The 10,480-nt window shown below is 42.7% G+C and overlaps 1 protein-coding gene across 3 annotated transcripts; it reads right to left on the bottom strand.

The window, feature by feature from the left end:
* Nucleotides 1–383: 383 nt before the first annotated feature.
* On the bottom strand, nt 384–8,821 carry LOC143294989 (uncharacterized). 3 transcript variants are annotated; one of them, XM_076606520.1, is made up of 5 exons: nt 8,723–8,821; nt 7,833–7,942; nt 5,405–5,472; nt 3,557–3,697; nt 384–1,205 (listed from the first exon to the last, which is right to left on the bottom strand). In XM_076606520.1, exons 2-5 carry the CDS (start codon nt 7,906–7,908, stop codon nt 483–485), a joined length of 1,008 nt encoding a protein of 335 aa, XP_076462635.1. In that variant the 5' UTR covers nt 7,909–7,942; nt 8,723–8,821; the 3' UTR covers nt 384–482. The 3 variants fall into 3 exon arrangements, with proteins under 3 accessions (XP_076462635.1, XP_076462637.1, XP_076462636.1); XM_076606522.1 differs by having other exon boundaries at nt 8,705–8,787; XM_076606521.1 differs by lacking the exon at nt 8,723–8,821 and adding an exon at nt 8,265–8,637.
* Nucleotides 8,822–10,480: the final 1,659 nt, after the last annotated feature.

The following is a 10,480-nucleotide window of genomic DNA, read 5'->3' as shown; positions in this document are numbered from 1 at the left end:
GTCGTTCCATGTGACGCTGCAGCACTAGGTAGGAGCACAATATTTTCCTCTGACTGGATTTGAACCTGTACATCCTCTGGTCATTAGTTCATGGAGCTATCCCCTTCTAGGTGGATGGTTTGACCCTAGTTTTTTCCTCTAGCACAGAACTGGAAAGAAATGACTTTTGACTTTTTTCCATTGTGCATCTTATCTTTTCATGAATTGATGGGTGTATAATCAATGTGTGTGTGTGTGTGTGTGTGTGTGTGTGTGTGCGTGTGTGTGTGCCTCTGTGTGTGTGTGTATGCGTGTGTGTGTGTGGTGTGTGTGTGTGTGTGTGTGTGCGTGTGGTGTGTGTGTGTGTGTGTGTGTGTGTGTGTGTGTGTGGTGTGTGTGTGTGTGTGTGTGTGTGTGTGTGTGTGTGTGTGTGTGTGTGTGTGTGCGTGTGTGAGAGTGTGTGTGTGCCTCTGTGTGTGTGTATGTGTGTGCATGCATGTTGGTTAAAACCCTGCATCTTGGAATTTGCGGACAAGAGTGCGGACGAGATCTTTCATTTCTCCCAGCTCAGACTCCATGGAGGTCATTTTGGACAGGAGCTGAGCACAACACTGACAGCCACAAGAGGCCGCCATCACTTCGCCAGAGGCAGAGGCCTGCCATGTCTGATCACCTTCACTGTGGTGGACATCTCCCAGAGGTACGCTTTTGCCTGCCATCCCCTTGTCACCAGTCTGTGCCTTGCCAGCAAGGTTCACGTTCGACCCAAGTTCCGCCCTGTCACCTTCGCTGAGCGGCACGTGCTGACCGTGCTGTGGTGCTGAAGGTGAAGAATGAGGCTCCCCCCCTGCTGCCTGGGCCTGGGCGTTTTCTCTCTTGATGCAAAACTCTGCATCGATGCTCTCTGCCAGCCCGTGGTGGTGCTCACAGTCACACAGAATACCCATGAAGATATCGTACCAGTCATCAGAATGCCGGTGCATGATGAACAAAAGGGCACCGTTTGCCTCCTGTTTCCTGCCCGCGTCTGTCAGGGACTGCAACCGTTGCTGATCTGCTGGAAGAATCAGGTTCTTTTCAACCATTTTGTTGAGCAAGTTGGGCAAGTTGAGGTAGTCTATGATCTGACTACTGAAAATACTGATGATCCGACGATTTTCATCGTGGGTGAGCCATTTTTGAGATCTCTCTTCCAGCAGAATCTGCAGGATAACTGTGTCTTCTACCTGCAAAGAATATCAGAAGGCACAGGTTAAAACACACGTAAATTCTTCTACATTTAAGAGCTATCAGAAGACACAGGTTCACGCTCAGGTAAATTCTTCCATACTGAGGGCACATCAAAAGAATCAGACTTACATGATGTCCTTCACTAGTGATGTCACCTACTTAAAATGTCATCCACCAAAGATAACATTCACTCATGATGTTACCCCACCCTCCCTCTATATTCTTTATTGGTATCATCAGGAGAACGCTACCCCACCCTCCCTCTATATTCTTTATTGGTATCATCAGGAGAACGCTACCCCACCCTCCCTCTATATTCTTTATTGGTATCATCAGGAGAACGCTACCCCACCCTCCCTCTATATTCTTTATTGGTATCATCAGGAGAACGCTACCCCACCCTCCCTCTATATTCTTTATTGGTATCATCAGGAGAACGCTACCCCACCCTCCCTCTATATTCTTTATTGGTATCATCAGGAGAATGCCAAATGGAGGAGTATCATTGCTACAACTATTGAGGGAGATTTCAGAAAGGCTATGAAGGCTTGGACATGACAGCAAGTCTCCCATCTTGTGCTGTTATCATTGTTTGTTTTTTTCCACACAGAACCCCCTGATGGGATACTGGGGCTCTTTCAGTGTATCCCCGCCTTCCAGAAATTCTGTGCTGGAAATGTACTCTTTTTTTTTCTTTCTTTTTTTTACGACTTTCTTTGTTTCTGGCATTTTTTCTTGCCTTTCTGTCGTCCCTTCCTTTCGTATTTTCCACCTAGCTGGTCCTTCTTCTTCTTCTGCGTTCACTCGTATGCACATGAGTGGGCTTTTACGTGTATGACCGATTTTACCCCGCCATGTAGGCAGCCATACTCCGTTTTCGGGGGTGTGCATGCTGGGTATGTTCTTGTTTCCATAACCCACCGAACGCTGACATGGATTACAGGATCTTTAACGTGTGTATTTGATCTTCTGCTTGCATATACACACGAAGGGGGTTCAGGCACTAGCAGGTCTGCACATATGTTGACCTGGGAGATTGGAAAAATCTCCACCCTTTACCCACCAGGCGCCGTCACCGTGATTCGAACCCGGGACCCTCAGATTGACTGTCCAACGCTTTAACCACTCAGCTATTGCGCCCGTCCACCTAGCTGGTCCATTCATCTATATTTTATTCAGAAAGCCTTGAACATTTTTTTTTTTTTGTGCTGTCCAATCATCATCGCCATTTCAGCGCTATTCCTCCCACACTGCTCACTCTCAGTCCCTGTCACACAGCAACACCCAAATGGAAATGGGCCACACACTGCAAACTCTCATGCAAATAACTCTTGTGTGGGGACTGGTGGGGTGGGAGGGGTGTGTGGAGGTGTGAGTGTGTGTGTGTGTGTATGTATGTGTGAAGTGCATGAATAATATTTTGTATTTGTTTTACTTTCTGGAATAATCTGTCTTCAATACTGTCAGGCTGGTGGTGTGTGGCAGTGTGTGGGGTGAGTGTACAATATGACGTATGCAGTATTAAGGTTCGTGTCTTTCAAATGGATAAAATTTATTATATATCATATTAACTGCAATGTTGCAATGTGAATATAAAACATGTAATGGTTTTATGTATGTGCAATGTCTTACATGTCTAGCATCACCTTTTTAAAGGATGTTTCACATTTTCCTGATGTGTAATTGTCCATGCTTGTTTTAACACACAAGACACAATTTCTCTATAGGAGGTGATAAGTTCATTCTTATTCTTCTTATCTCATCTTATCTCATCTTAACGCTACTGACCTCTCTCATCTTAACTCATCTCATCTTTCCTGACCTCATCTCAACGCTACTGACCTCCCTCATCTTACCTCATCTCATCACATCTTATCTGACCTCATCTCATCTTAACGCTACTGACCTCCCTCATCTTAACTCATCTCATCTTTTCTGACCTCATCTCATCTTAACGCTACTGACCTCCCTCATCTTAACTCATCTCATCTTTTCTGACCTCATCTCATCTTAACGCTACTGACCTCCCTCATCTTAACTCATCTCATCTTTTCTGACCTCATCTCATCTTAACACTACTGACCTCTCTCATCTTAACTCATCTCATCTTATCTTATCTTACCCCTTGAGTGCCAAGCACGCATCTCATAATATGTGCATAAGGACATCACTGATGATGTCATCAGAAGAAGGGAAATAACTCTGGAAGGCTGAAAATTCAAACAGTAACTGTTTAACTAGAGTGGTATATCTCCACACCATTTTACTCAGTTTTAGGCTTATTGTTTTGGATACTGTTTTATGACTTGAAACACCACTTTCTACTGGGGTTTTTTTTTCCACTAACCTCTCTCAGAGCGTCGATAAGCATCTGCCATCTCCCCGGCTGGTTGGAATTCTTGATGCAGTCCAGAAGATCCCTTGCAGCTCCCTTGAAATCACCGCTGTTCTCCTTCTGGTGAATGATGCCCGCCTTATCCTTTATCTCCTGTTGGCAGGCAAAAACGAAAAGGAAACAATGAACATTCAGGGAGTCTTTTCCCACGTCTTCTTCTTCTTCTTCTGCGTTCGTGGGCTGCAACTCCCACGTTCACTCGCATGTACACGAGTGGGCTTTTACGTGCATGACCGTTTTTACCCCGCCCTGTAGGCAGCCATACTCCGCTTTCGGGGGTGTGCATGCTGGGTATGTTCTTGTTTCCATAACCCACCGAACTCTGACATGGATTACAGGATCTTTAACGTGCGTATTTGATCTTCTGCATGCATTTACACACAAAGGGGGTTCAGGCACTAGCAGGTCTGCACATAGGTTGGCCTGGGAGATCGTAAAAATCCCCACACTTTACCCACCAGGCGCCGTCACCGTGATTCGAACCCGGGACCCTCAGATTGAAAGTCCAACGCTTTAACCACTCGGCTATTGCACCCGTCTTTTCCCACGTCATATGCATACTTCTTCTTCTTCTTTATTCATGGGCTGCAACTCCCACATTCACCCGTATGTATACAAGTGGGCTTTTAAGTGTATGATCGTTTTTACCCCGCCATGTAGGCAGCGCAGCCATAGTCCATTTTCAGGGTTGTGCATGCTGGGTATGTTCTTGCTTCCTTAACCCACCAAATGCTGACATGAATTACAGGATCTTTAATGTGTATATCTGATCTTCTGCTTGCTTATACATATGAAGGGGGTTAAAGCACAAGCAGGTCTGCACATATGCTGATCTGGGAGATCAGACTAACCTCCACCCTTTACCCACCATGTGCCATTACCAAGATTCGAACCCAGGACCCTCAGATTGGAAGTCCAACGCTTTAACCACTCAGCTATTGCGTCTGTCATATGCATACAGTGATACATGGTTGTCAGAAGCCTTACCCTTTACCTATTGGAAAACCAAAGGAACCAATGAATATTTTGTTTGAGTGTGTGTGTGTGTGTGTGTGAGTGCGCGCGCGCGCATGTGTGTTTGTGTGTGTGTGTGTGTGTGTGTTGTGTTGTGTTGTGTTGTGTTGTGTTGTGTTGTGTTGTGTTGTGGTGTGGTGTGTGTGTGTGTGTGTGTGTGTGTGTGTGTGTGTGTGTGTGTGTGAATGTGTGTGTGTGCCTGTGTATGTTTGTGTTTGTGTGTGTGTGTGTGTGTGTGTGTGTGTGTGATACGCTGTTACCTGTTGTAATTTTTTTTTTCTTTTCGTTATACACCATACTATATTATTGGTTTTGGTATTACTTTCTGCAGTTATTGTATAAAGTGGCTTGGGATTTGGAAGGTGCTATATAAATTTCCATTGTTAGTATCACCATTATTATTATTATCATCATTATCGTCATAACTAAGGGAGATTTTTCCCAGGTCATATGCATACAAGGGGTAACAAACCTTATCCTCCACCTTCTGTTGGAAAATGAAAGGAACCAGTGAATATTAATTCAGGGACTCTGTATTGGCAGATCTGGTAAACAAATCTTCTCTTGCTATAAAATCACTTACCTGCTTAAGATATGTGCAAATGCCTATGTGTGCGCATGTGAAAACATATAACATGTCAAATCAAAGTGCACGTATGTACATGTGTTTTCTAAAACTTCCACCTTCTCATCATCCCCTCCACACACACACACACCCACCCCCTCACTTCTCCTCCTCTCTGTGGGGAAAAGATAACCAAAGACATACAATTACTACCACCTCACCTCGATATCGAGAAAAGGCACCAGATGTGAGACTCTCATTGTATCCAGTAACACAGGTTTGAATACATCTGTCCAACACAGCACAAGAAGAAAAATCAAATGAAGCTTCTTAAAACTTCTTTTATGCTTGTTTGCTTTTCAGAGTGACACTGAAAAAATAAATATTAAAAAAAAAAAAAAAGCTGACGGGTGCAATAGCCAAGTGGTTAAAGCGTTGGACTGTCAATCTGAGGGTCCTGGGTTCGAATCACGGTGACGGCGCCTGGTGGGTAAAGGGTGGAGATTTTTCCAATCTCCCAGGTCAACATATGTGCAGACCTGCTTGTGCCTGAACCCCCTACGTGTGTTTATGCAAGCAAAAGATCAAATATGCACGTTAAAGATCCTGTAATCCATGTCAGTGTTCGGTGGGTTATGGAAACAAGAATATACCCAGCATGCACACCTCCGAAAACGGAGTATGGTTGCCTACATGGCGGGGTAAAAACGGTCATACACGCAAAAGCCCACTCGTGTGCATACGAGTGAACGCAGAAGAAGAAGAAAAAGAAAAAAAAGCCAATGATAATATATGTATATATATACACAACAATTTTTTTTTCAGATGAAATTAATTGGTCATGATGTCTTTCTGCTTGTCTGTCTAAATAACTTTAGCTGATGAAGAGAGAGAGAGAGAGAGAGAGAGAGAGAGAGAGAGAGAGAGAGAGAGAGAGGAACAGGTAATCAAAGCAGAGAGATAATAAAAGAAGAAGACACAAACAAACAAGAACAACAATTAAATAATTAACTAATTGATTAATCAATCAATCAATCTATCAATTAATCTGTCATTAATTCTCTATATAGTACAACATCACTGTCAAGTTACATCAATTATTGCAGCATATGGATCCCTTTTCATTTTTTTCAAAGTTTACATGTTGCATAATTATTATCTCAGTTCAGTGGATGAGTTTCCCCATTTCACATTTCAAACTTAGCCCTGCTGGAGCTGTTTAAGTGTCATCAGTTTTTTTTAATAGATACAGAATAAATTATGCTCACATTTAAAAAAAAAAAAAGAAAAAAAAAGAGAAAAATCAAATGATCTACTTTTCTAAGCTGCTCCTAAGCAAGATTGTTATAAAAATAGGCTCTGGAAAGGTCCATCTAGATTCACTTGACACTATAAACATCAGGCATCACTGCTTTTGGAGAAATCAATATATGCTACAATGTATGTTAGGCAGATGCCTGGCAGCAGCATAACCCAATGCACTTAGTCAGGCCTTGAGTGCATGTATACAATTTGTGTACCTATCAGAGTGGATTTCTTTTACAGAATTTTGTCAGATGATAACCCTTTTGCTGCCATGGGTTCTTTTTCAGTACACCAAGTGCATGCTACACATGGGACCTTGGATCATCATCTCAACTGAATGATTAGATACTTAGTTTGATTTTCCAGTTAAACTTGGGAGAAAGGGCGAGTGCAGGAACTGAACCCAGACCCCCAAGGACACTGTATTGGCAGATAAGCGTCTTAACCATTCTGCCATTGTTGAATATGTGGAGAATAGCTACATATAATATATAAAAAAAGTGTTAAATACATCCTCAGGTAAATTGTGTAGACTACAGATCATGATTCATGCAGGAGTATATAAACTGTGTAATTGATGTTTTTTTTTTCTTTTTTTTTTCTTTTTACTGCTTTTGATCGTGACTTTTAACGGCAAGAGATTTGTGGTCTATACGGAGATTAGTCAATGATATACTCAATAATACTTATTCCTACAATGTGCAACAGGACTGTTGTATTAGACAGTCACAGCACAGCAGTCGTACCACACTGTAGAATCCACAAAGCTAACCCACACTGGACCTCTGGAAGTACTGTCTCATGAGACAAACAGGTCTCAATAATGATGAAGATGAGGAGGTTCATTTACACTGATCACTCTTAATCAAGTGTTGACCATTACAGCTAAGCGTTAGCAACTGTTAAGAATGGATGGAAGGAGATGAGAAATGGGGCAGATAAGGGTGAATATGAGGGAAAAAACAACTCTCCCTCTCTCTCCATATATATATATATATATATATATATATATGTGTGTGTGTGGTAGGTCTGCTTATGACACCACACACACACACACACACACATAAATATATATATATATATATATATATATATATATATATATATATATATATACAGGCATTCATATGCAAATGCATTATCTTATCAAATATTTTCAGCAGTTGGAGTTTGGGTATGGCATACAGTCAATTAAAGTAGTGACAGTACATGTAACAATTATATTATTCAACACAGAAGTGGTGTACTGATTATGAGTAATTTTCACACACACACACACACACACACACACACACACACACACACACACACACACACACACACACACACCTATCATGAACTCACCAATCAATGTTTCCAAGTATTCATCCCAGTTCTCAATTTCAGTCCCATCTGAAATTTTAAGTGTAGCTGCAGCCATTTTTCAGCGGAAGGAGTTCCTTCAGAAAATAAACCTGGGGAAAAATATGGGGAAAAAATGTGATACTGAAATGGTGCACCAGTTGCTGACATTCTGGAGTGAATGAAAATTGAATTGTTAATGATATAATGAAATAGTCTTTAGAAGATACAATCACAAAATCTAATATTTTGAGTGATGAAGAAGTTTTACTAAAAATAGAAATAATAATAATAAATTCCTGAAACTGTGACATTGGTAAACAGTCATTTTCAAGCCTAACTCTTGATTAAAAATGTAGCCGGAGTATCCGATACATACTTATCCTGTCTCACAACAGCTGTATTGTAAAAGTCACTATAAAACATGTTCCGTACCCTTCCACTGTCAGTCGTTTAGGGTATAACACTCCCTGGTACCAGAAGCACGGAAAAGATGACGTCTAAGAATAGCTGGGGGTTCCCCTGTGATGTGTACGAAATCACAAACTTTTACAGTGGTCAGTGGTACGAAATAATTATGGCCTGTCCTCAGCTGAAATGCGACATTGGCAGTGAAAGGGTAAGTAGGTCCCAGAATTTTGGACACTAAAGCAGGTAATCACCCATATGATTTTATAAATACATGTGCACACAAACACATGAACACCACCATCATCATCTGGATCAAGAAACGGAAGGACAATGTAATAAATCAATTTTCCCATTCTCGGTGATTTCCCCACACGATTTTGCTGGCGACTGACGTTCACTGGTTGCAGTCACTGTGGATGATTGAAAGGAAATCTACAGATAAAAACCAGACTCTCATAATTCACCTTAAGAGAACAAATTACCCGAGAGCCTGAAATGCTGTGTAACTTGCAGATTATGTCGGGAACGTCACCATGATCTTCTTGCGATTCACCGCATTTTACTTTCTTTTTCGATTCTGCAAACATGTCGCACAACTCTCGCAGCGAAAAACACATTCAGAAGGAATTATCTCCCTCAACTGGGATTGAAGTGTGTGGTTTGAGCGAGCAGCAATATTTATTTTATTGTATTTGTTTATTTATCTATTTATCATTTATTTAGTTAGTTTTCGTGTGTAGTTTTGTTGTTGTTTGTTTGTGTTTGGTTTGTTTATTTCTTTGGATTTTTTGGGGGGGTGGGGGTGTGCGACGATGTTCGTAAAACTTGAGTTCAGCCCTGTTGCACCCGTACACCCCCTCCTTTACCCCGGATCGTTCTATAATCACCCGAAAACTTTTATCAGAGAGAAAGAGAGAGAGAGAGAGAGACGCTTGAAAAGTTCGGTTTCAACAATGTTTTGTTCCACGGTATCAAGTCCACCGCGCTGCAGATCCGACCGCGCGAGCTCTTGCACGGTTCCACCTCGGTCTATTTGATACTCACATACTGCAGATAGAAAGGCAACAATAAAAATTAATACTGATCGATAATAAGAACAAATGTATTAGACGCAAGGCCAGAACTTTGGGATTAGAATGCCGGATGTTCGGACATAGGCCAAAATTACTCCTCTCCTTTTCTCTGATCAGATCGAGTCAGCCTGACTCTGCCTGGTATTTAGTACATTGAGGAGGCCGGGCCGTGCTGGGATGGGATGGGTACGTCAGTGTATCAGTATTACCGTGGCAGTCCGTCGGACCAGAATTTCTTCCCTCAGTCCTCTACTGTGAAGTTAAGTTAGTATACATTGGGACGGGGGTACTCAGTACTCACCGTGGCACACACACACACACACACACACACACACATACACGCACGCACGGCACGCACGCACGCACACACACACATACACGCACGCACACACACGCGCGCGCGCGCACTTAACTGTGCTCAGAAAGATACTCACACCTGCAGCATAAGAGCGACGCTCAAGTTACCCACACACACGCATCATGTAGCGATGCCAGTGATACCCACATATGCAGCATAAAGCTGTGTTCTAGATACCCATACTCGCAGCATTCAGCTGCGCTCAAGATACCCACACTCGAAGCGGTGCACATGATACCCACACACGCAGCATACAGCGGTGATGCTCACACTAGCAGCATACAGCTGTGTCAGTGATACCCACACTCGCAGCATATAGCGGTGTCAGTGATACCGGAGATTAGAAAAGAGAGATAAACCACTCGCGGCAGGCCCCTTCTTACTGTCTATAACAGTGCTGAAGCCGTTTTGGGGCACACACGCAGTGCAGAAGGGTGGGGGTAAATCACCCTCTCCTTCCCCACCTGAAGGAAACTAGTCGGTTCTGACGGTTCAGCTGCAGTAAAGCGAAAGTTAAGTTATGCCTGGAATTTCCCACGTGTAGTAAGATTCGCTGTATACAATGAAAACCGATTCATTTTTGCTTGGTTTTTAGCACGTTTGCATCTGCTTGAATGTAGATAATATAAAAAGAAAATAAAGCAGCTCCCCCCCCCCCCACCAACTCCACCCCCCCCCCCCCCCCCGCCCCCCCCCAGGGCAATGTTGCACATGAGAGAGACAGTTGTAAATTATTGAACTGCGTTTTCGTAACGCTACTTTTTCTTCACACTTTCTGGTTTACATCACCATTTCTTCACAACAACAAC

The sequence above is a fragment of the Babylonia areolata genome, chromosome 20 (assembly GCF_041734735.1).
Source record: "Babylonia areolata isolate BAREFJ2019XMU chromosome 20, ASM4173473v1, whole genome shotgun sequence".
NCBI lineage: Eukaryota > Metazoa > Mollusca > Gastropoda > Neogastropoda > Buccinidae > Babylonia > Babylonia areolata.
This window is presented reverse-complemented; position numbering and strand designations above follow the sequence as displayed.